Source organism: Scyliorhinus torazame, chromosome 21, assembly GCF_047496885.1.
Source record: "Scyliorhinus torazame isolate Kashiwa2021f chromosome 21, sScyTor2.1, whole genome shotgun sequence".
NCBI lineage: Eukaryota > Metazoa > Chordata > Chondrichthyes > Carcharhiniformes > Scyliorhinidae > Scyliorhinus > Scyliorhinus torazame.
In genome coordinates, this window is record NC_092727.1 from 23,546,878 (window position 1) to 23,573,694 (window position 26,817).

At 45.1% G+C, this 26,817-nt stretch overlaps 1 protein-coding gene across 1 annotated transcript in view; it reads left to right on the forward strand.

The window, feature by feature from the left end:
* Positions 1-21,276, forward strand: part of LOC140398220 (A disintegrin and metalloproteinase with thrombospondin motifs 8-like) — a 41,843-nt gene extending 20,567 nt beyond the window's left edge. The window contains exons 4-8 of the mRNA XM_072486617.1: positions 1,377-1,669; positions 3,317-3,503; positions 5,078-5,250; positions 16,810-16,985; positions 19,673-21,276. Of these exons, the coding sequence (XP_072342718.1) occupies positions 1,377-1,669; positions 3,317-3,503; positions 5,078-5,250; positions 16,810-16,985; positions 19,673-20,411 (1,568 nt within the window). The 3' untranslated portion in view covers positions 20,412-21,276. The remainder of the gene's footprint in view (positions 1-1,376; positions 1,670-3,316; positions 3,504-5,077; positions 5,251-16,809; positions 16,986-19,672) is intronic.
* The last annotated feature ends 5,541 nt before the right edge of the window (positions 21,277-26,817 follow it).

Genomic DNA, 26,817 nt, shown 5'->3' on the forward strand with positions numbered 1-26,817 from the left:
ACAATAGTAGTTTTCAACTGACTCCATTATCATATTGGTCATTATAGAAAAGTAGCTCATTTTCTTTGTTTGTATTAGCACATTGCACAAGCTGACGGGTGGCACGGTAGCACAGTGGTTAGCACTGTTGCTTCACAGCGCCAGGGTCCCCGGTTAAATTCCCAGCTTGGGTCACTGTCTGTACGTTCTCCCAGTGGTCTGCGTGGATTTCCACCGGGTACTCTGGTTTCCCCGCACAAGTCCCAAAAGGCGTGCTGTTAGTTGAATTGAACATTCTGAATTCTTCCTCCGTGTACCCGATCAGACGCCGGAATGTGGCGACTAGGGACTTTTCACAGTAACTTCATTGCAGTGTTAATATAAGCCTACTTGTGACAATAAAAATTATTTTTAAAAAGTGTGATTCGCCTACTTCCATTGGTGAAACAAAAATGAAATTCTGAAGTACACTACAGATATGATGTGAAATGGATAAGTAGGTTAATATTTCAGTTATGGTGGATTCCATCTAAAATAAATCTTCCTCCTCAGGTGCTAACTGACCTGTTGCTGCAACATTTCTACTTTCTATTTCAGTAAATACTGTGCCAATATTTATTAATTTTGCCTGTATATGAAGCCACAATACCATTGCCTTATCATTTTTTCTCTATTGACATTTCTTGAATGCAATCTTGGACTCTTGCAGGGTGAAGTTGGTCTACGAGAATAGCATGAAACAGGCTCCTATTGAATTGAAACCCCATTGACTTCAATGGAAAAGAAAATCATGTGCGGTGTAAAACCGATGGCTGATTTTTGATTGGAAGCATATTTCATGCTCCTGGCATAGACTAATGTTATCATCTTTAATATTTCAATGGATTATTAGCTTGACTAACCTAGATGTATAAATGGACATATGCTATCGGGAAGAGCTACAATTTGAGCTCACAGCCCTACCTAATTGTAAAAATCATCTTGACAATTGATTTTCAATTATTATTTGAATGCAAACTGATTTTCCCTTCTCCAGTATGTTCCTCTTCCCCTAAATCATTCCGCATCATTCTCCAGCTAGGGATATGGAGTTTCTGGGCTGAAATTAGCAGGTAGCTACTATCAATTCCATGCTAAAATTAACAACTTTCCTTTCTGAATAGTGGATTGATGCAGTTTTAATGTTCTTTATAAATATAGACATAAAAGCAGATGTAAAATGGACAAAAGGTTCAGGCATAATGTCATGAGTACCTAAAGAAATATCAGGCATATATGAGTTATGTGAAATAAAATAATATTGTCAAAATAGAATATGCTCATTAAAAATTCTTCTACATCCTTTAAACATGCGAAGTATAAACAAAAAACTTAATTGCATCTGGTGTTCTTCTCAGGTAACTGTCTGCTCGACGCTCCTGCTTATTCAGTTCCATTGCCTACTGAGCTGCCAGGGCAGACATATGACTTGGACACACAGTGCCGGCAGGTTTTCGGAGAGGAGTACCGACACTGCCCAAACACTTCAGACTCCGATGTTTGTTCTCAGCTGTGGTGCAGGATTGAGGATCAACCCATGTGTCACACGAGGAACGGAAGTCTCCCGTGGGGAGATGGGACTCCATGTGGGCAGAACAAAATCTGTGTAGATGGTGTGTGTCTGGGCAGCGACGAGGTAACTACCTTAAAGGTAAGGTGTAGAATTGTGTGGGTCTTTTCCAGACATTTTTTCTAGGCGTTTACCACCTCAAATGTTTTAATTGATCTTTTAATGCTAATGGTTTTAAAGACATTCAAAATATAATTGTGTATTAAGAATAAAAAATTGAGAAAATATTTTAAAAAGCATTCTCAATTTGTTTAGGACAGTAGTTCACTTGGTCGCAGCAGCACTTTCATAACACAAAATGTGTTGTATTGCAACAGAATAGGACTTCAGTTTGCATCTGTGAGTTTCCTCCTGCCCAAAACAAGCAGGGGTGCTGTTAACCCGTTTGAACAACTACCTGGAAATCACATAAAGCGGGTGTGGGGCCCTAAGATGTAGACCGGTTGTCCCACCCTAAACTTTTAACTATCTATGATTTGTTTCTTGGGCAAATAATGGGCAGCCAGTAATCGAAGATTACCCCCACCCACCCGCCCCATAATACGTCCACATAGGAACCTTTGCAATGTGATAGTAAGTTTGAGAAAACTCATTATGTTTCACAAATAAAGTGAATGCTGATTTTTAAATGATTGCAGATGTTGTAAATGTTGTCGTATTACTTCAGTATTAAACAGTGCCATTTAATATTAGTGTCCTGATCAGATAACAAGGTTGGAGTTATGAAACAGAATGGAATGTAAAAATGATAGACAGGGAAATAGGCAGAGGAGCCACAGACATTGGGTGCCCTGCTATTTGGTTTGAATCCAGCCCAGGTTGATGGGGTGAAAGTCTTCTCTCTATCCTTCCTGTATGTGTCCTGTGCAAAAAGCTATATAGCATCAACCTATCCCATGTTCACAGAACAAAACTATCCATAATTCGGCCAAAGTTGGTCCTGTCCTTCAAAGACGTCATAATGTTTCATGGGAAAAATTCTGAATGCTACAGAAAGTGCTCTTTTGAAGTTAAGACCGATAGTTGGGACAAAGTCGAGGGAAATTTAAGTTGCATTGGGCATATGTTCTTAGCCTAAGAGGTTCTTGATACTGACATTGTTCTAAGTGGAAAAGTGTTTGGGCTAGATTTTAAATCTAGTCTAAGGACAATTTCTGGACCAATTGCTTCACCCAATTTCCACAAATCTATTAGCATCTCTGTTTCATAGACACAATCTTGCAGTGACCATCCTTTCCACATGTATATATGATGGAGTAAGGGGGTTCAAAGCCTGCAACATCATAAATAATTGTGGGTGATCATTTGAAAAAGCATTGATGGAATGTGAGAGACAAAGTTAGAGGGGTTGGTTTAGCACAGTGGGCTAAATAGCTGGCTTGTATTGCAGAACAAGGCAGCAGTGTGGGTTCAATTCCCGTACCGGACTCCCCGAACAGGTGCCGGAATGTGGCGACTTGGGGCTTTTCACAGTAACTTCATTGAAGCCTACTTGTGACAATAAGCTATTATTATTAGTGGTGCATTTTTTAAAAATGAGAACCATAGCCTTGGTAGAAGATTGGAATTGCTATGATTGGGGCTGCCTATTTTTCTTTGCTATTTGAGGATTAAGCACACGATAATTATTGTGATACAATTGCACAAATTTATTTAAAGTCGACAGGCATGGCCTCCTGAGACACCATGTGGTCAGAAGCGGGTGTTGAGCTTTTGTCTCGTTTGCAGGTTGTAGTCCAAGGAAGCTGGGGGTCCTGGAACCCCTGGGGAGAATGTTCCAGAACTTGTGGTGGAGGTGTGCAGTTTTCATTCAGAGAATGCAATGATCCAGTGCCTCAAAATGGTGGAAAATATTGTGAAGGACAGCGAACACGATACCGTACCTGCAATACACAAGATTGTCCGAACAATAATGGTAAATGGATCATTTTAGCGATTTATGAACAATTGGAGAGATGACCTATGGAATAAGTGCGATTATAAAGAAGATAATATTTACCCCGCTGAAATGTAAATAGGTCACATGCTCTTCCACATTCACCAATCATAACCCATCAGTTCCATTTCATTGACAGGTTTGTCTGAAATATACTTTCTGATATAAAATTTCCAATCCCAGGTCAGGAACCAGACATGGGAACCAGTTATGGTTCCTGACCCCACAAAGTGTACTTTAGACACCCCCACCATAATCTCCAGCCAATTAAAGGTCAGAAAGCAGACTGGTCGTCCAATCAGGGATGGTATGCAATGGGAGGACCTCCAGCAGTCTGTGATTAGCAGCCGCATTGGCCGAGCTGGGAGTCGATCATGGAGACTGCAAGGAGCAAAGGTGGGTAAGTTATGCATTTTAAAATGCCACAGCTCCCTAGCCATAATCCTGGAGGAGTAACCCCTCTAACAGATTGTCAACTGCTGCAACTGTGGTTCAGTTGCCATTTTGGGTCCGTTGTGAGGGGTTCCCTCAGGTTTTCTCTCAGGGATCCTCCACACCTCCCCTGAGCCCATCGGATTGGACTAGACATGGTCCAGTCCAACATGGGCTATTCGCATTGCTGACTCGAAGTTCCAGTCAATGCAAGAACGGGACCTTGTTAGACTTCATAATTTACAATAATTGGCGGCCAGCAAATCTGCCCCCCAAGCCACCCTCATTGAAAATGACTCCAGGTCGGAATCATGGCAGAGAACCACCATACTTCAGGCTGGCCTGCCTCTGATCCTGACCCCAATGCCATTAAGAATCACAACCATGGTAACACACATGTCCCATCTGCCCCAAGTCTTTTTTTTATGAATAAACACTTAACTTTAACACTTTACAAATAAACCAAATATGTGATATAGATCAAATGTGAGCGTTGAAATATTTTGGTTTATTGTGCTCAGAAATTGATGGATGATTGTGCTGAGGCATGAGACATCACACTTAAGTCCCAGTAGCAGCATCAGGCATTCCAGTCGCATATGGAAGGTGAAGTGGAAAATTTATCTTCTTGGGTCTCCAGTACCTCCTGCCGCCTACGTCTCCAACAACCAGTACCTGATGATCACAATGACAATTGGAGAACCTTCCTCCACTCCCTGGTCCAAAACACATGCTCCACAATCAGTTGGGTTGGATCCACTCTGTGAATCACAACGGTACTGGCCAAGGGACCTGAAATGGAGTGAAATATGCGAGGGATGCTAATGCTGTCTAGAAATCCTGTGACTAATTTGCATTTGGCCTTCTTGTAAAATGCTGTTTTTCAAGGTTTAAAAGGAACACCATACACTTCAACCTTATTCATTCCAGAAATGTAAGCGTATTATAATTTTGTCTGGCACACAGATTGTGCTGTTACATTGTTCTGAAAAGCGCCTGTGCTTTTGGCAGTTTGGATCTGAGTCATATTACAATAGAGTAAATATTTTAAAATAAGAGAGGGCCCACTCCCAGTGTGACACAAAGAAAATAACTTCTAGACTCTGTTTATTTTGCAATAGGAAAAAGCTTCAGAGAGGAGCAATGCGAAAAGTACAACAGCAGGAATTACAAAGACTTTGTTGGCAACACGATTAACTGGTTACCCAAATATTCTGGCGTTTCCCCAAGAGATCGATGTAAACTGTTCTGCCGTGACAGAGGGAATACCGAGTTTAAAGTATTTGAATCCAAAGTAAGTACCTCCTTTAGAATAGACAGTAATTTACAGTTATAACTAAAAACAGAAAACGCTGGAAACACTCAACAGGTCAAACAACATCTGTTTCTCCATAGATGCTGCCAGACCAGTTCAATGTTTCCAGCGTGTTCTGTTTTTATTTCAGTATTTTAGTATCCACTGTATTTTACTTTTGTTTCAGTCATTTTACAGCATAATAATTAAACTTTCAGTAATACTGTATGTTGTGTTATGTACTCTGGGATAACACAGGCTGCAACTGGATGCAGCTTTAACCAAAAGTACTCCAGACCCTGAAGTTAGTTCAACCTGATTTATTGAACCAGTAGCACAGTTAGCACAGTTCTCTATGAGTTTGACTCTCTGCTAACCTAAGTGTGGTTACTCTGTCTGACTGAACCAGACTAGCTCTTAGCCACGGGCTGGAGGTGTGATACTGTAAATACACCCTGACTCACTCTGTAGATGTTCATCAGTGGAAAGAGGTGGAGTGTGAGTGCTTCGTGCCTTTTATAGTGAGATACCACCCCTGAGTGTCCTGCCTGCTCATTGGTCATGTCCTGTTCTCTTTGTTCATTAGCTGCCTGTCTGTGCCTGTCTGTATATTATTATCTGCATGTCTGCATATCATGACACTGTATTTTTGAGATACTTCCTGGTATCTAACTATGTTGTCAGGTTCCCATGTTACTTCATCCCGATGATGCATTACGTTCTCGAGAGCAGGCCTGATAATTGATTCTTTTTTTTTACTAAATGAAATGAATCGCTCATTGCAAGAATAAGTCATCTGTATTGAAGGCACTGTTGTTATGTTACTGGACCATTGCTCTAGAAACTCAAGCTGGTGGTCTGCAGATATGGGGCAGAATTAGTACTGCCACAAGGAAATGGGTTTGGGTACGGGTGGTTGGATGAAGGAGGTGGAACTTAAAGCCCAGAAAAGTCTGGCATCGGGTTGGAAACTCACCATGATCCTGTCCAAACTCCAGCTTAACCCAGGCGGGTTTGCTCGCCCCTATGGAGCTGTCGGTAAGTAAATACAATATTTACTTTTTAAAATAAATTTAGCGTACCCAATTATTTTTTCTCCACTTAAGGGGCAATTTAGCGTGGCCAATCCAGCTCACCTGCACATCTTTGGGTTGTGAGGGTGAAACCCACGCAGACATGGAGAGAATGTGCAAACTCCACACGGACAGTGACCCAGGACCGGGATTCGAACCCAGGTCCTCAGCGCCACAGTCCCAGTGCTAACCACTGTGCCGCATGCCGCCCTGTAATTACAATATTTAAAGAGGCAATTAACCGAGGATTTGAGCCCAAACTTTGGCTTTAACAGGCCTCACAGCAGATTTCCAGAGCTGTGTGGAGCATGCCAAGGACAACCAGATGAGAGAAAAAAAAGCAGGGAGTGCATGTTCGGTGAAACTGACAGGCTGGGAAGCCTTCAAGCCATGAAACTGAAGAGCTGCAGCCATGCTTTAGCATGAGGCTGCAACTCACCTACTTTCTGATAGAGTGATCTTACTGTTTGACATGCAATTTCCAATTCCCTGGGAGCTATTTTGTCTTTCTTGGACTTCAGTCACCTTGATCTGCACTTCCTTGTTGCCACTATGGCAAGGAAGCAGTTTATGCTGCTCTACCTGCACCTCTGATGAGGAACAAGAATAGCAGCCACATGCTGACGCTCTAGAGGAAAAAAAGAGCTGGACCCAGAGATGCAGCTCAAATGAGCCGAGAGCCAGGGGTGAGACTTGTAGCGCAACAATTACTCACTCAAGTTGAGAAGTGATGAAGTCAATCGAGGCTTTATTAAGCAAGACTTGTTCCCCAGCAGCTCAGTTACAGAATGCGGCTGCTGGGCGGAGCCATCAGGCAGCAGATCCAACCAGGACCCGGGACCTGTCAGCCAATAGCCTCTCGGCTTCACAGGTACCGTACTACCCCTAATACATTCCACCACATTCACCCCTTGTTAAAAAAGAACCCGGCGGGGTGGTGGTTCGCATGGTGGTAGGGGTTTACAAGGCTGGTCCTGGAACTATTTTCGTACAGTGGCTATGCATTTAGCCCAACAGTTAACTATGTACAGGTTTTGTCAGAATTATTTACAGATTTTCTTTCATGCAGATTCCACGATTCGAGCGGGTGCCCTGGTCGCCCTTGTCAATCGCCGCAGCCCCGGTGGTGGTGCAGGTGCTGGCTCGGGCACTGTCGTCTCTGGGAGCGTTGCGCTGTTCGTCCCTGTTTCTTTACTCCTGGGCGGGCACAGGAGGAGGACCGATCCACCCGGGAAGGGAGCGGTCGTGGGGTGCGCCGGTTGGAGGGAGGGGGTGATTGGTGTTGGGAGTGTGTGTGTGTTTCCAGCGGGCGCCAGGTCCCGCAGGGAGACCGTGTCCTGTCGGCCGTCGGTAGGCGTACCGAGGGTTTGCGTGGAGAAGGTGAACCTTCTCGACCAACGGTTCCGATTTGTGCGCCCGCACATGCTTTCAGAGCAAGATGGGTCCTGGGGCTGCCAGCCAGGTCGGCAGCGACGTTCCGGAGGAGGACTTCCTAGGGAAGACAAGGAGCTGCTTGTGAGGCGTTTGGTTAGTGGTGGTACACAGCAGCGACCGGATAGAGTGGAGGGCATCCGGGAGGACTTCCTGCCACCGGGAATCTGGGAGATTTCTGGACCGTAGGGCCAGTGGGACGGTCTTCCAGACTGTACCGTTCTCCCTCTCTACCTGACCGTTCTCCCGAGGGTTGTAGCTGGTCGTCCTGCTCGAGGCAATGCCCTTGATGAGCAGGAACTGACGCAGTTCGTCGCTCATGAAGGAGGACCCCCTGTCGCTATGGATGTACGCGGGGAAACCGAACAGTGTAAAGATGGTGCCGAGGGCTTTAATGACTGTGGCCGCTGTCATGTCGGGGCAGGGGATGGCGAAGGGGAAACGGGAGAACTCGTCCACCACGTTTAGAAAGTATGCGTTGCAGTCGGTGGAGGGGAGGGGGCCTTTGGAATCCAAACTGAGGCATTCAAAGGGACGGGAAGCCTTTATCAGGTGCGCTCTATCTGGCCTGAAAAAGTGCAGTTTGCACTCTGCGCCGATTTGGCAGTTCCTGGTGGCTGTTCGAGCCTCCTCAACAGAGTAGGAGAGGTTGCGGGACTTCACAAAATGGTAGAATCGAGTGACCCCCGGGTGGCAGAGGTCCTCGTGGAGGGTTTGGAGGTGGTCTACTTGTGCGTTGCCACATGTGCCGCGGGATAGGGCATCGGACGGCTCGTTCAGCTTTCCGGGACGATACAAGATCTCATCGTTATAGGTGGAGAGCTCAATCCTCCACCTCAAGATCTTGTCATTCTTGATTTTGCCCCACTGTGCATTATCGAACATAAAGGCTACCGACCGTTGGTCAGTGAGGAGAGTGAATCTCCTACCGGCCAGGTAATGCCTCCAATGTCGCACAGCTTCCACTATGGCTTGGGCTTCCTTTTCCACTGAGGAGTGGCGGATTTCTGAGGCGTGGAGGGTCCGGGAGAAAAAGGCCACGGGTCTGCCCGCTTGGTTGAGAGTGGCCGCCAGAGCTACATCGGATGCGTCGCTCTCGACTTGGAAGGGGAGGGACTCGTCGATTGCGTGCATCGTGGCCTTTGCAATATCTGCTTTGATGCGGCTGAAGGCCTGGCAGGCCTCTGTTGACAGGGGGAAGGTAGTGGACTGGATTAACGGGCGGGCCTTGTCTGCGTACTGGGGAACCCACTGGGCATAATACGAAAAGAAGCCCAGGCAGCCTTTCAGGGCTTTGGAGCAGTGGGGGAGGGGAAATTCCATAAGGGGGCGCATGCGTTCGGGGTCGGGGCCTATCACTCCATTGCGCACTACGTATCCTAGGATGGCCAGACGGTTGGTGCTAAAAACGCATTTTTCCTCGTTATAGGTGAGGTTCAGGGCGTTAGCGGTCTGGAGGAATTTGCGGAGGTTGGCGTCGTGGTCCTGCTGGTCATGGCCGCAGATGGTTACATTGTCGAGGTATGGGAACGTGGCCCGCAAACCGTGCTGGTCAACCATTCGGTCCATCTCCCGTTGGAAGACCGAGACTCCGTTCGTGACGCCAAATGGGACCCTTAAAAAATGGTAGAGCCGCCCGTCTGCCTTGAAGGCCGTGTACTTGCGGTCACTCGGGCGGATGGGGAGCTGGTGGTATGCGGACTTGAGGTCCACGGTGGAAAAGACCTTGTACTGTGCAATCTGATTGACCATGTCGGATATGCGGGGGAGAGGGTACGCATCGAGCTGCGTGTACCTATTGATGGTCTGACTATAGTCTACGACCATCCTCTGCTTCTCCCCGGTCTTCACAACTACCACCTGGGCTCTCCAGGAACTATTGCTGGCCTGGATTATGCCTTCATTCAGCAGCCGCTGGACATCAGACCGGATAAACATCCGATCCTGGGCGCTGTACCGTCTGCTCCTAGTGGCGTCGGGTTTGCAATCCGGGGTGAGGTTCGCAAACAGGGAAGGCGGTTCAACCTTGAGGGTCGCGAGGCTGCAGATAGTGAGTGGGGGTATTGGGCCGCCGAATTGGAACGTTAGGCTCTGGAGGTTACACTGGAAATCTAACCCTAAGAGAGTGGGAGCGCAGAGTTGGGGAAGGACATAAAGCCTATAATTCTTAATCTCTCTCTCTTGCACCGTTAGGTTCGTGATGCAGAACCCTTTGATCTCTACGGAATGGGATCCCGCTGCCAGGAAAATCTTTTGGGTGCTCGGACGAATGGAAAGAAAACAGCGTCTTACCGTATCCGGGTGGATAAAACTTTCCGTGCTCCCAGAGTCGATTAGGCATGGCGTCTCGTACCCGTTGACCAGCACCGTTGTTGTTGCCATTTGGAGCGTTTGGGGCCGCGATTGGTCCAGGGTCACCGAAGCCAGTCTTGGTTGTTGCATCGTGGCGCTTTCTTCCGACCCTGTGGAGCCGTCTATGCTGGGGTCCTTGGCTATCAGCCAAGATGGCGGTGTCCATGGATCGCACGTGGCTGGGGGGGGGGGGTCACAAGGTGGCGGCGCCCATCCTCCCCGCGTGGTGTCCGGGATCCAAAATGGCGGTGCCCGCGGGCCGCACATGGATCGCTGGGGGGGTTGAGTCTGCTGTCCCCGTTCTCCCACGGAGATTGCGGCGACCCCCCGGGACTGGCACACCGCTGCGTAATGCTCCTTTTTGCCGCAGCTCTTACAAATAGCTGAGCGGGCCGGGCAGCGCTGCCGGGGGTGTTTCGCCTGCCGGCTAAAATAGCAGCGGGGCCCACCGGGATGGTCTGGTGCTCTAGCCGCACAGGCTTGCGGGGGGGTGGGGGTGCCGGGGAGTCGGTCACAACGGGGGTCCACGGAGCCCAAGGGACTGCCGCGCGGTCGGGGCCATAGGCACGGGCATTTTGGGAGGCCACGTCGAGGGAGGCCACAAGGGCCCGTGCCTCTGTGAGTCCTAACGAGTCTCTCTCTAACAGTCTTTGGCGAATTTGAGAAGAAGTCATACCTGCCGCAAAAGCATCCCTGATTAGGTGCTCCGTGTGCTCGTTCGCGCTCACCGACGGGCAGTTGCAGTTACTTCCCAAAATCAACAGTGCGCTGTAGAACTCGTCGAGCGATTCTCCAGGGATTTGCCATTTCGTCGCGAGTTGGTGGTGTGCGTAGACCTGATTTATGGGCCGAATGTAGACTCCTTTCAGCATAGCGAGCGCCGTCGGGAAATCCTCCGCGTCTTCGATGAGCGTGTAGATCTCTGGGCTCACCCTGGAATGCAGGACATGCATTTTCTGATCTTCCGTGGTCCGGCCGGGGGCCGTTCGAAGGTAACCTTCGAAACATGCTAGCCAGTGTTTAAACACGGCCGCCGAGTTTGCTTCATGGGGGCTGATTCGCAGACATTCCGGGGCGATCCGGAGCTCCATAGTTTTAAGCTTGCTTAATAAATTGTAGCGCAACAATTACTCACTCAAATCGAGAAGTGATGAAGTAAATCGAGGCTTTATTAAGCAAGACTTGTTCCCCAGCAGCTCAGTTACAGAATGCGGCTGCTGGGAGAACTCAGGCTCTTATACTCCACCTTTCTGGGCGGAGCCATCAGGCGGCAGATCCAACCAGGACCGGGGACCTGTCACCTGTCTCGGCTTCACAGGTACCGTACTACCCCTAATACATACCACCACAAGACTAAGGGTGGATGCTAACGCAGAATCCATAGACCTTTACGACAGAAAAACCGGCGCCGCACCGGGACCGATTCCGCTACCGTCGAGGTGCTAGCACCAGTGCCGCATGGATCACAGTTGATTCCAATGAAGAATGATTTGCCGGGTCTGTGATCGACACTCGGGAGGCTGACAAGCTGCAGCCGCACATACACATTACACTCCCCACACACACTTATCCCAGCCAAAAAGATGGCACTGGTTGTGCTGGACTGTGCCCACACAGCTGATGGGTCAGCTGGAGCCAGAGGGCATCAGGGGGATATTCTAGGGGGACAAGTTTACAACCCATGGCACTAGGTTCAATGTGGGCTCTTAGCAGTGTGCGCAGCTGCATGGCTGCCTTGCCGGCTGCGGCAATGGTGTTCCATGCCCGTCCACCCGACTCCACAGCCCATCTCCTGCCCACCCTAAACTGCTCCCCCTGGCCCTGACAGCGGCACAACTGTCAGTAAACTATGGTGATGTTGGACGCCTTCCATACCCCCTGGCCAATGATATCTGCGTCCGCAGCCATGTCCTGTTGTGACTGGGCCACGCTCTGTAGAGCTGCAACATTATCCATGTGGCCCTGCTACATGGCTGCCAGTGACATGGCTGCCCTGTTCTTTGACCCAGTCTATGCCCGCACACTGTGCCCCAGGCCTTGATCATCCTGACCCATGACTGTGACTCTCGCAACCAAAGTTTCCACTGCGGGTGCCACCGTGTGGTGTCGGCATATGTGGCATGCATTACTGGCACCGCCTCCTGCTCCTGGACACCTCCTACTGCACCTTCAGGCAGTGGATGGTTGCTGATACCCCCTCATGCTGTCCTAAACCAACACTGATGGGTCCGTCCTTTCCTAAAGCCCGAGATCTGTCTGGACGGCAGCTGGTTCCTGAGGCTGTGCCGCCCTCTGGCTATCCGCCCCCTCGGGAGTTCCTACCTCCACCTGATGTGCCGTATGCACCAGAAAGTGTCCATGGAGCCTCTTCACTAAAATGACTCACCGAGGAGAGAGTCCCTGGGATGGTGCAAGGTGTTGGTGACAGCTGTGATGAGAAGTCGGTGTCATCCCCAGACTGGTGCTCCAGAGTGTTGCGCGGTTGCGGCTGGTGGCAAGGGATACCAGTCGGTTCCGCCTCGTCAGCCCTGCAAGACACAAGAGGGGACACGTTGTGAGATCATGGGTAGGCATTGTGTGTGGGGAGAGCTAACTCACTGCCTTAGGGATGTCCCATGCCGACTTCAGCCTCTGCGACTGCCCGCTCTCCCATCCCGCTAACCTGGTCCATTGCCCTCTGCTCCATGACTGTGAGGGGCCACAGGTCCTGCGGCCCCCTCCGGTCTTCTCCTGCTCCTGGCGGTTGTGGGCCGCCTACTCCTGGGGTACAGATAATGCACAGTACGAGACACTTGGACATGGGCAGCAAAGGGAATCCACAGCTTTTAACCTGTGTGTGCAGGGCACCCAGCCACAGTGGGCATTATAGGTGTTAGCACCTGGTGCAGAGTGGGATGCGAGTGGACTGCTGTCCCGTGGGGTTTGGTCGCCTCCGAGAGGGGTGGCTGGGTTACAGGTGTGTGGTGTGGGGGTGGTACCAAGGGTATGATGGTAGTGACTTACCCTGGTGGCCTGAGGGAGTTGCCCATCCTCACCCAGCACTGCCTTCCGGTCCTCCTGGTCGAGGCCTCATGGGGGTGCGGGGAGGCGGGGGTGATGGGTGTGGGTGTGCAGGATGGGCTGGTACCAGGGGCATGGAGTTGGTGACTCACCCGGGCTGCCCAGAGGAGGCTGTGCAGCTTCTTATGGCACTGCTCTCCGGTCCTCACGGTGGGGCTCACGGCGCTCAAGGCCTCGGCCACCTCCCCCCCAGGCCCGCGATATCGGCGGGTGGCAGCCTACTTCCCACCCCAGGGAACAGGCTGTCCAGCCTCTTGTCCACGGCATTCAGCAATATCTCCAACTCTGCATCCGCGAACCTCGGGGCCGCTCGGTGCCATGTTCTTGGCTGGAATGACAATGTGCGGTGAGTGGAGTACTTTCTGCAGCTGCAGCTTGTCAGGCTCTTGAGTGCAGCAAATCACACGCCAATGCATTGGAATTGCATTAGTTCCACGCATGCTGGCCCATTAGCATGTCCTGAATGGCTCTGGCAGTCGAACCCCCACCGGGACCATGGAACACCCACCCTCTTCAGTACCGGCATCAGCATTTCGCCTCTCAAATGGAGAATCCCGCCCTCTATTTCCAGCATCTTTACTTTTTTACCGTCCACCATAAACTTACAAAGCAAAGGCATGTACACAGCAGCAAAGAGTGACATTCCAATGCTGGCATCACTCGCTGCTGGGATTTCAAACACCCAGTTATGATCAACAAATCCTATTCTCAAGCATTTTTCTTCTTTTGTGCAGAATAAGATAAAATAAGAAACCACTGGGTATCCTCAACGTAACTCAGCTATATGCTGCATTTTTAAAGGATATTGAAACATTTTTATGTTTAATTATTTTTAGATACTGGCCAGATTGTCAAGGATAATAGCCATGCTGTCAGCACCTCGGTGCTCTGTTTATTGCAATGGATGAATTATAACTATGAATCATTGTTTTGGCACCATCAAGCTTTGATGTGATCAGTTGAAGGCTTTTAACTATATTGTGGCATTTGCATTTAATTATTTTGGAGACACTAATTTTGCATCATAAAAGTAAATAATATATTCTGCAAAGTTCCTTCTCTTTGCAATAAAGCACAAATAATTACATATGGGCCAACTGCAAAATATGTTGGGTCCTTTTACAGTTTTCTGAAAAGTAACTTCAAATGACAAGTTCTGAAAATCTGATACTTTGGTTGACTGTATTAGTTTATTGTATCTCATAAAATAGTCAGAAAAGGATTTAGTGCCCAAACCTGTTGCTTTCCAGTACTAATGTCCATTTAACATATTTCTATGAAATTACTTTGTGAGTTTTTCCGGTCCTGCCCACCGGCAAGATATTCCAGTCCCTTCAAAGTCAATGGACCTTTGACTAGCTCACCGCATCAACCACAATGGGATCCACCAGGCCAAAAAAAACGGCGTCTGTCTTTGATTTTAATAGAGGCAATAGGTACTTGCACATACAGTCGTCAGATAGGCTTGGATATTACGGGCGGAATTTTCAGACATTCTCACCCGCAGGATCTTGCGGTCACGCCAATGGCGATCCCCCGCCACAGCGGAAAGTGCGAACAACAGGAAACCCTGTCGACAGGGCTGGGAGATCCGACTCCTGGCCAATGGCAGGCTGCCTCTGCCATTGCAAAACACACCACGGGGGTGTGTGGAAAATCCTGCTCAATGAATCTGATAAGTGAGGGGCTGTACTAGGAGAAATCAGTAAATTTATGCCAGAGGACGTACATTTTAAGACGAACACCAAAATAACAAAGGGAAGGAATAGAGGAAATATTTACTTTTAAACAGAAGCCATGTTAGAAACAGTGTTGAAAAGAGCTTTTAAAATGGAAGCAAGGAAAATATTTTGAAATGAGAAATTTAAAGCGATGGAAGAAAAGGCTGTGGAATGGGACGAATGGGACTAATTGGAATGCTGGCAAAAGACCAATTGGCCTCCTTCTGGCATGTAAAATGTTATGATACTGAAAAAAAAATTCTTCACAGCCCAATGTTGGCGACAGTAGTTAATTAGCAGTTTAAACTCTATGCAGGCGGAATAAGAAACCATAAACTGCAGATGTAATACCCTCTTCCTAATTTCCCTTTCCTGAGGAAACAATTCAGATATATAATCAAATTGACACTTTTATGTCAATGTTGACTAATTTCTTGTTAGACCAGCCAATTAGATCAAGGCTTATTTTGGTGTCCTGTTCACCTAAATGATTACCATTAATACAACAGTGTGGGGAAAGATAAATGAACACGCGTAATGTTAATAATAAATTAACACCAAATGGCACCTTGAAGCCTAATTTCGTAACTAAAAGGGTCACTGGGTCCAAACTATCAAATCCTCTAGACTAAAAATCTGATGTAAAATTCCCAACCTTTTGTGCTTCAGGAAAGAAAGTTATTTCAGTCAGACTGGAAAACACTGCAAATTTCCTTTCTAATGCCTACTCCAAACTTTTATGGAATTTTTATATGCCTGTCCTACACAATTAATCATGCTGTATATTATTATAGATTTTGGTCGGAACATATAAAGAGTTGGATTCTCCATTTTGGATGATCTGCCGGAATTGCTTCTGGTTTGCGCTGATACTCGGAGCAGTGTCCAAAAGCAATTCACTCTCCCCAGCCATGCAAATTTATGTATAGTGGGGAACGCAAGGGATTCCTTTCTCAATCCCATTATTAGGCCGTCACTTTGAGCCGGAGGCCCAATAGCAAGGAGCAGTAGCTGGCCCCCATCTGCCCTCCCCCCTACACAGAGCAAATCCTTCCTACCCCCCACGCTGGCATGTGGAGGCATCCTCCCCACCACCACCACGGGACTGGCTGGGTCACACACCCCTCCCCCCACAGCACACATACGATAGGCCCACCAGAGACACCCCCCCCCCCCCCGCCCTCTATATCAGAGCATCCTCATCAGAGACCCCCCCCCACCCCACCGCCAATCAGTCACACCTGCCTGGAAGCTGAAGAGCAGTCCAGGCAGAAACACTGACAAATCACTGCTTTTTCACTTATTTGCCCCTTACCCCTGCTGCCTCAGATAGATGTCAAGAAAGCAGCAGCTGTTAGAAAGTCAAAACACATTACAAGGCTTTAAACCCTCTCCGATCCTTTGCGCAGAAAGACTTCTATTCACTTTCAAAGAGAAATAGCTTTTAATAGGCTGCAATTGACAGGGTAACAGCTTCCAGACAGCCACTTGATTATTTTTATTTCCCTTCACGCTTGAACGTATCTCAAGTACCCTGCTTTGAACCTAACTGAAATGTTTAGGAGTTAAGTGCTTTCACTTTCTCTTCTTCATGGTAGAAAGCACTGAACTGTTTTTGACGTGTTCAAGAGCTGCAGTCATAGCTAGATGTTTATGGCAGCTCTCTAGGACTCCTTCCCAGGTCGGGCGGGGGTGGGGGAAGATCAACCTGCAGCCACTGAGTGCTCATTTGGGAGTGGCGTAGCTGCGGGGCACTTGGTTTGCTCTGCTTGGTGGGAAGCGCAACTCAACCATCTGAGAAATTTTGACCCTGGTTTAAATCAATGCTCCATTCTACTAATCACATTTTGAAATGTTGCTCATGAAAATATCTTTATGGTGATGGAATGGAAACTAATTTAAATACATTATTGGTGTTGCAGGTGATTGATGGAACGTCGTGTGGTCCTGATACAACATCGATTTGTGTTCAAGGTCAATGCGTAAAAGCGGGTTGTGACCATGTCATTGGATCCAGCAAGAGATTTGACAAGTGCGCAGTCTGTGATGGGAATAGCTCATCATGCAGGAAAATAAGTGGCTCTCTGACCAAGTCTAAGTACGTCCATTTCTATCGTAGCTTCTACGCTGTTCAAAATTAAAACCGGCTGACAAATCTATCCGATACAGTGGAAGATGTGTGCTTAGTATTTTAGAAATATTTATATGATTAGATTTTGCAGCTGGAGAAAAATACTTAGCAAATTTGATAAACTACTGATGAGGTAGTATTGGTTAAACTATTGTCTGTGGTAGGCAATAGTTAAACTACTCGCACATTAGATTCTTAATTAGATATCTTGTTTGAATTATTACTCAGACATATTCTAAAGGGTGAATTGGTCACTTGCAAGCTTGTTACTTTGGGAATGAAAGAAAACAAGCTTAAGGATATTTCCACTCTCTTAGTCAAAGATGATGGTGTGAGGTGAACAAACAATGAGAGAGACCATGAATACAAATTACCAATAACATACACATGACAAAAACGTTTACATAGATCTCTTAAAGTATATATAATGGTTGGATCTATGGCTACAAGATTGATATGATAGATCCTCATTGACAAGAGTTAAGTTTTAATTTTAGTTCTAACTGACTTTCAAACCTTTGTTTTCTTTGGGGAGGGCTATCCCAGCAGATGGCATTATTGATTGCTCACCCCTCTTTCTGGGTCACACAGAATCTAGTTTAAACAGTACCTGATCCATTTGCCAATCCAGTTTACATTAGTTTGCCTTGTCTGCACTGAAGTGACTCAAATTATGGTCCATTGTTCTTAGCCTACAAGGTCCTGCAGCCCAGATTAGCTTTACAAAGCATCTTGGACAACCAATTAATAGTGAATCTGTAAAGAAGTCAAATATACTCCACCATTAAATCCTCCTGACTAAGTCTGGATATCTGACAAACTTGGAAGGGAAACAAAAATAGATTAAATTTAAAAATCTGAAATACCTGAATGAGTGGAGTCAAATTGGTCCCAAATGCTTCTCAAAAGGTTGGTACAACGAGTAAGCGAACAGATTCATGTATTTCAAGATTGGCGAGATGTGGGTCATTCCTTATCTAAGGAAAGATATGTTGGCATTGGAGCAGTCCAGAGAAGGTTCGCTAGGTTGATCCTGGGTATAGAGGGATTTCCCTATGAGGAAAGGTTGAGTAGGTTGGGCCTGTACTCATTGGAGTTTTGAAGAATGAGAGACAACTTTACTGAGACTTATGTGATTCACAGGAGGCTTGACAAGGTAGATGCTGAAAGGATGTGTCCCCTTGTGGGAGAGTCTAGGACCAGAGGGCATAATCTCAGACTAAGGGGTAATCCATTTAAGACATCGATGAGGAGAGTAGTGAATCTGTAGAATACTTTACAGCAGAGGGCTGTAGAGGTTGGGTCATGTTCAAGGCTGAGATAGACAGATTTTTAATCAGCAAGGGAATCAAGGATTATGTAGATAAAGCGGGAAAGTGGTTGAGGATTATCAGATCAGTCATGATCTCATTGAATGGTGGAGCAGACTCGATGGGCTGAATGGCCCGCCTGCTCCTATGATTTATGGTCCAACGGAGCTATGTTGGGAGATTTTTACTTTGTTTTTATTTTTACCAAAGATTTGTCGGCACAAGAATAATAGCATTGAATAAATCAAATCAAATAAAGACAAGACCAAATTGTCAGGAAGAATGGAAGATATTACAGGCGGATGTAAACAGATTAACAGATGAGTGGCAGATGCAATGCAATATGAAATAGGATGTCCTGGGGGGGAAATACAATGAAGGGAAGTATACCCAAAACAGTAAGGTGCAAGAGTGGTGGAATAGGCAGCCTTAGCTTTACAGATATAGATGTATAAAAACTGGAAGTCAGATAGCAAAGGCCTTTAAAAGGCAATGGGATTCTGGGTTTTATACATCGGGCGATTGGTGTTAAAAATGAGTCAGTATTGCTGAATTTGTATAAAAGGATAGTTCGATGACAGTTGGTGTTCTGGGGACCCGATTGTTGGACGGGAGTTCCAAGTCATGGAAAGGGTACAATAGTCATTGGAATAATATTGGATTGAAGATTTATACCTGTGATAAAGGGCGACATGGTAGCACAGTGGTTAGCACTGTTGCTTCACAGCACCAGGGTCTCGGGTTCAATTCCCAGCTTGGGTCACTGTTGAATTGTTGAATTGATTTTAAAAAGATGCATAGCATTAGGAATACTCGTGGAAGGATAAATATTGATTATTTTTTTTCTCCACACTGATGGTTATTCAAACATACCACAATTGGCTATTGAGGCACAAACTAATCTGGATAACAAGTTGAAAAAGGAGAGATATAAAAGTATGCCGAGGAAAAGGAGAGAAATGGAACTAGAGGAGTCCGCTATAGCTAAAGAGTTAGCATGAATATAGGTGTATGATGGACTCAATAGTTCCATGATTTTAGCAATGATGGAGATTTTAGGCAAATTGGACCTCAACCCAGTATAAATACGTTAAACAATAAAGGGAACATTCCTTCATCGCCGCACGTTTACTTTGTTGAGATTCCATCAAAGATTCAGAAATTGTTGGTGATAATTCTGCCATAATTCCAGAACCCTGAGATTGCGTTTAATGCATTCTTCATTCAAAGTAAGAACACCCTTAATTGTGGCAGAACCTCATTTCACCCAGCAACAATAATGAATTCATTGCAATTAGACATTAGTTTTTATGGATTTAACTGGGTTTTTTTTTGTCTTCCTAGGTATGGATATAATGACATTGTGACAATCCCTGCTGGAGCAACCAATATAGATATCAAACAACGGAGCCACAAAGGGATTAAACATGATGGTAATTACCTGGCTGTGAAGTTGCTGGATGATAAGTACATTCTGAATGGAGACTATTCAGTGATAACAGTAGAACACGATATTCCAATTGGAGGGGCTATTCTCAAGTACAGTGGGTCCTCTACCACCTTGGAAAGAATTCAAAGCTTCAAACAACTGCAAGAGCCACTGACAATTCAGCTGCTGTCCATTAGTATAGATACATTGCTTCCCAGGGTAAAGTACAGTTTTTTCATCCCCAAAGATGTGTTATTCAGCAAGCCGAAGGTGAAAGTAAACAAGAAGTCCCCCAATGCCATCAAACAATCCATGACCTCTCAGTATACTCTTGGGGAATGGTCAGAATGTTCTCGGAGCTGTGGATCTGGTTGGCAAAGGAGAAATGTAGAGTGCAAGGACAATGATGGCAAAGTGTCCTTGGAATGTAACTGGGCATTGAAGCCAGAGGACATCAGACCCTGTGCTGATATGCCATGCCCACTTTGGCAGCTGGGTGCTTGGTCTACCTGCTCAAGAACTTGTGGCAAGGGGGAAAGGAAGCGGACTGCTTTATGTGTTGAATACACTGGCAAAACTGCAGAAGGCGATAAATGCGATTTTTCCAAACAACCCAAATCTGTGACTGAGGAGTGCTTCCTACAGGAGTGCTAAACATGGCTATTTTATTTTCAAGAAGAAATACAATCTGACAGCCCCTACTAACCAGACGCAACCTTGCTTAGCTTCAGGGTTGTGTAGCCATAGGAAAATGGAGAAAATGCACTAACTGACCCAAATAGGTCAACAAAGTAGACCTGTTTGATGTAGTAAGACAGAAAATACCACTGTATATCTTCTTTTTGTTGTTTTGCCAGATAGTTATCTACCTCAGATGATAGAGAACGTTGCCTTTCAGAAGTTAGGCTAATATACTGTAAGATTTTCTTATATGCTGCTGTTTCAGTCTTAACGCTCGACAAGTCGGCCATTGCGAAGACGACAAACTTGTAATCATAGAACTGTAATTTAAGAATTAAGAGTTACTGCCTTTGGTGTGTCTATAATAGTTTGTTACATATCAGTCCCATACATCTTGTGTGTATATTTTATTGAAGATTTTAAACCTAATTCAGATGTAGCATTCCAATACTATATATAGAGTACCTGAGGTATCATATACCTTCAATGAAGGAGTGTAGTTATTTTTAAGCTTCCTTTTAAAGCTATTTATTTTTGTACAGTTTATATCTTAATGACTTCATTTTTTTTAGTTGCTGCTGTGTTACAAACGAGAGACTTTTCTTTCTCCCCTTTATCTAAAGAGATGCTTTACTTTGTACACCTGGCTATTAGCTCATGTGACAAATAAGGAGACTCTGCTCAAACTGAGAGCGCATTGAAATAAATCAACTCAATTTTATAAAATCTTGATTTTTATGTCTGAACTTTGCCACTTTAGTGAATAATGCAGAATTTGTCCTGTCAACAGCCCTGTTTAATCTCGCACAATAAATCATGGATTCTAACTTTTATTCTACCCTCTGGTATTTTTAAAAATCTTTTCCTCAGTAATTATTTCCTTATCTTATTGTCTCGTGCTTTATTCCATTATTTTTCTTTGTATCCTCTTCATTATTGTTCAAGGAGATAAATCAAAGTCATTGGTTTTACCCATGTGAATGCAAGTCTCTAATTTCTGTTGCAAATAATACATTCCAAATCTTATTTCAAAACAAAAGGATGCTTGGCTGCCAAAAATCAGTCAAAGCAAACATACATGTTGAAGTTCATCTCTGAACCATCAGGTTGCTCGAGGTGACACTGCAATAATTAGAACATAAGAACATAAGAATTAGGAACAGGAGTAGGCCATCTGGCCCCTCGAGCCTGCTCCGCCATTTAATGAGATCATGGCTCACCTTTGTGGACTCAGCTCCACTCTCCGGCCCGTACACCATATCCCAGAATCCCTTTATTCTTTTTGACATAATTGACAGGAGTGCAATGGCATTGTCGTGAGGTAAAAGCCTGGGATTACATCAAAAGAATGAAACAGGGGCAGCATGGCACAGTGGTTAGCACTGCTGACTCACAGTGCCAGGGACCCAGGTTTGATTCCGGCGTTGGGTGGCTGTCAATGTGGAGTTTGCACATTCCCCCTGTGTCTGCATGGGTTTCCTCCCACAGTCCAAAGATTGGCCATGCTAAATTGCTCCTTAGATTTCAGGGATTTTCAGGTTAGGTGGGATTAGGGGGAATTGAATGGGGGTGTGGGCCTAGGTATGGTGCTCTTTCAGAAGGTCGGTGCAGACTCGATGGGCCAGACCTGCACCGTAGGGATTCTGTTCTATTCTATTAAGGCGGCACGGTGGCACAGTGATCTGTCTCATAGCGCCAGAGACCCGGTTCAATTCCGACGTCAGGTGACTGTCTGTGTGGAGTTTGCACATTCTCATTGTGTCTGCGTTGGTTTCCTCTGGATGCTCCAGTTTACTCCAACAGTCCAAAGATGTACAGGTTAGATGGATTGGCCATGCTAAATTGCCCATTAAGATTGTGTCTCTGGAATAGGTCGGGGGATTGAGCCCAGGTAGGGTGGTCTTTCAGAGGGTCGCTGCAGATTCGATAGGCCGAATGGCCTCCTTCTGCATTTTAGGGATTCTATGATTCTAAAAATCTCAACCTTTTGCTTTAGCTTTTATTCAGGCATTTTCAAATTTATAACTGCAATATCAATACAAACTGTGTGGTTTCTACTAAGAAAAATATCAGTCACACATCTTTTTATTATCTAGTTACAGAATGGCCTGTCATCTCTCTGTTGATATGTTACTTATTATGTTCTGGGCAAGTAAGGGGGAAAATAAATGTACAAGAATTGGCGCAAAAGAGGCAAATTTCAGCTTTGCATTTCAAGAGAACTTCAAATTCAGGAATATTGAAGGGTAAACTTCTCACATTTAGATCAAAGGTTGATCTTATTCATTATGCAGAGCAACCTCTCAGTCGAACTTTTATAAACAGCTCTAAATTCAGATTCTTCCCATGACTGATATAGAATATTTCACATCTTTCGCTCAATTGTTCAGCAAGAATAAGATAAAGTTTGGAATGAGTAAAGGATATTCAGATAGTCAATTCGTAGGACCACTCCTTTTGCACATCATGCATAGTCCATAGTGGCTTGGCCTGTACTTCAAATTTGTGGGAATAACCAAAATTCTGAACTGGCCAATAATTTTCTATCCTGACGGGATTTTCCCTGACTAGCTGAAAGTCTTCGTTCAACAAAACAAAAGTTTTTTTAACAAACAGAAGTTTTCATGAATGCCGAATATGGAAGAGATAGATTTAGGTTAATGGGTCAGTGAGCCACTAAGAACGCTGCATGCATGAAAACAAGTTCTGTGGCCTGTAAACTTAGCAGGCTTCATTTACATTTGAGAAATAGAATATATTATGGAAGACATGACATATCTCTGGTTGTTGTTCGACTTCAGGTTGAGCAAAAGGTCCACAATCCGCTGATGAACTGGAAAGTTGGTTTAGGATTGTACATTATTGCATCATCCAATAGTTATGTTACTCAGCAAACTGCAACAAATACAGTATTAAAAAGGGTATTTTACACACCTAATGGACTCACTACTTTTAATTTAATTATTTTGTCGGTTAAGAATCTTCCTATGAATTATTGGTTCTGTGTATTGTTTGATCTTTAAATAAATTTGACATGGTAGCTTTTAGCCTGCAGACATTGGTTTTATTGTATGTTATTTTCTACCTTTTGAATGAGTCATAAGATGTAATAGACCTTCTACGTGATCCCATTGCCACTACACTGAGGAGATGAATCTGGGTATGAAGAAACCTGGATCGGAGTGGCATTAGAACACAATGGCTGGAACTTTCGAGCCGTTCACGCCAGTGGGATCTTACAGTCCCGCTGACAGCACGCCTCCACCTCCGGCTTCACGGCACATGGGGTGCATTCAACAGGAAATGCCGCTGACAATGACGTGGCCAGAAGTTCCCGCCACTGGCCAATAGTGGGCTGCTTCCACCACCACGAAGCACACGGCAGATTGCACGGAAAATCCCACCATAAGTAAACGTGGTGTAACTATCGTATAAGATACATTGCCACAGCTTATTATTTCATTGTACCCCACCATTCTCCTTGCATTCTATACCACTCCAAATTCAATCCTTTGGTCCAAAATTCTAATTCAGATTTTTTTAAACGAGTTAGTTGAGCATCTAATGCTTTATGCAATAAACCTGGTCCATTGCGTTGAAGAAACAATACCTTTTAGACATCTGTGCATTTTTCTTGAAATATTTAAGTGCCATAGGTTGGACACACTGACTGCATTAAGTCATTCAGGTGGATGTGGTAGAAGGATCTATAAATTGTCCCTCTTGATCCGACAGTACAGATTCTAATCATACGACAGTTCGGGTTTAAGCAGAACAAATGTAATCAAATTATTATATATAATCTTAGAAACAGGGATACTTTTGTCTAAATGGATTTGTGATCTGTGTTATCCTTTCTGAGCACGTTTTACTTCGACCATTTCTGAGTATGTTTGTCTAGTAAGCATCAATGTCATCTGCATTACTGCCGTTAATGATATTCATTCCTCTCCATTTGCCCAATGGAATGAACTCCAACTGCCATAGAATAAGATGGTGCAACGTTCCCAGTGAGCACACAAATGTTTGAAAAGTTAAGGTCAAATTTATAACATAACTCTCGAGCAAGAATACATTTTAAAAACACATACCTATCTTACAGATTTAAAGACTTTCTGTCAACTTCCCATATAAATGTCTATGCCCTGGGTGACACTATGGCACAGTGGTTAGCACTACTGCCTATGACGCTGAGGACTCGGGTTCGATCCCGGCTCTGGGTCATAGTCCGTGTGGAGTTTGCACATTCTCCCCGTGTCTGCGTGGGTTTCACCCCACAACCCAAAGATGTGCAGGTTAGGTGAATAGGCCACACTAAATTGCCCCTTAATTGGAAAAAAATAATTGGGTACTCTAAATTTTTTTTTAATGTTAAAAATGTCTATGCCCACAATTATAATGGAACTACTGTAAATAATTGTGCCACATTTACTATAATAATCAAAATGTATAGACAATTTGCTATGATCCTGAAGTCTAATGGCACACATGAACAGGGGAAGTGGTTATTCATTCATGCACAATGATTATTGAATATTTAAATAATTGTAATAACTAATACATTACATTCTAAATAATAAATCTACCTACGTGGGGGGATTTTGTAGAAAATAAAACCTTGTTTCTATGCAGCTTTGATCATTTTTTTTGGTTCCTCGCTCTAGGAATTCAATTATACTCCCTTGATTAACTGCCAAACCTCTTTACATTATAAACATACATCTTCACAAATGTCCTAATGCTCAACTTCCTCCCTTGTGTTCAACTGCTCCATTTTAGAGGCTTTACTGCCATTAATTTAAATTAACATCAATCACCTGGATACTTGCCACAGTACAAACCTTTCCCCACTAACCATTGTACGGCATTTCAAGCAGCTTGTCAATTTTTATCTATTTTCAAACATACTTCCAGGTTATCTAATAGTTTCAGAGAACTAAACTTAAAAAAGATTAATTCTTCAATGTTTAATGTTACCTTTTACCCCCTCCGTTACAAGTGTTGATGTCTGACTATGATATGTTCCCATGTTAAATGCCCTGTATTACCAGGTCCAAGTGAACATAAATGAGTGGACCCAGAAAATGAATGCTACCAAGCTACTCAATCATATGGGGCGTCATTCTCCGCCGGCGGGAGTCTCCGTTTTGCCGGCGCCCGGGGGTTTCCCGACGGCGTGGGGCTGCCCCATAATGGGAAACCCCATTGACCGGCCGGTGTAACGGAGCATCCCGCCGGCGGGTCGGGGCAGAAATGTGGCGGGGCGGGATGGAGAATTTCGCTCATGGAGTCTCAGTTGAGATGGAGGGCCGAAGGGCTTTTTCCTGTGCTGTATTGTTCTTTGTTCTTTTGTTCTTTGAGACTGATCTCAGTCTTGCCAAAACTGTGCCCTTATGTTCTGAACAGTGTCATGGCGTAAGAGCCCTAGCCTGATTTGTAAAAGTGAATACTATTTGATTTATTTGACTCTGCCACTCACTGTCTCAACCAAAGGAACCATTAGTGAATAGACATAGTTTTACATGATACATTACTGAGGGATAATGTTTGGGTATTTTCTATCATACCACTGGGAGAAGGTCACATCATAATAATATTATTGGTTATCCAAAGGCCGAGACTAACACTCCAGAAACCTAATTTCAAATCCCACCCTGACATCTGGAGGAATTTAAGTTCAATTAATGAATGACCCTGGAATAAAATTCTTGTCTCACCAATAGTGATCATAAAACTACTGGATTGTTGTAAAACCCATCTCGTTCACAAATTCCTCTCAGGAGAGAAACTCATTCCCTGCTTTACATGTGACTCCAGACAAACACCAATATGGTTGACTCTTGACGCCTCTCTGAAATTTACCAAGAAGCCACTCAGTTGGAGGTGGCTCACATTAGAAATGGCAAATAAATGCTGAGTTTTCCGATAATGTTAACGTCCCAAGAATGAATAAAAACAAATGCCATAAGAATAATCCTCTACCATTTTCAGTACACCAGATCTTCCCGCTGTTATCGCCGGGGGGGAGCTTCTGGTGCCGCTGATGGTGCGCCCCGTCACAGGTTTCTTGGCGGCATGGGATGGATTCAATGGGAAATCCGATTGACAGCAATGGCCAACAATGGGCTGCATCCCACCACCAAGATTCTTGCCCCATAACCTTTTTGGTGGTGTTAGTTTGAAGGATGAATGTCGGCCAGGACATTTGGGACAATTCCCCTGATCGTCTTTTAACAGTGTTATTGGATCTTTTGGGTCAGATTTAACTTATTCAAAACTCATTCATGCTCATAGGATTAGAATGAGCATTTTATGTTCACCTGATAGGGTAGACAGGGTCTCAGGTTAATATTTCATCTTGGCACAAGGCACTGCCTCT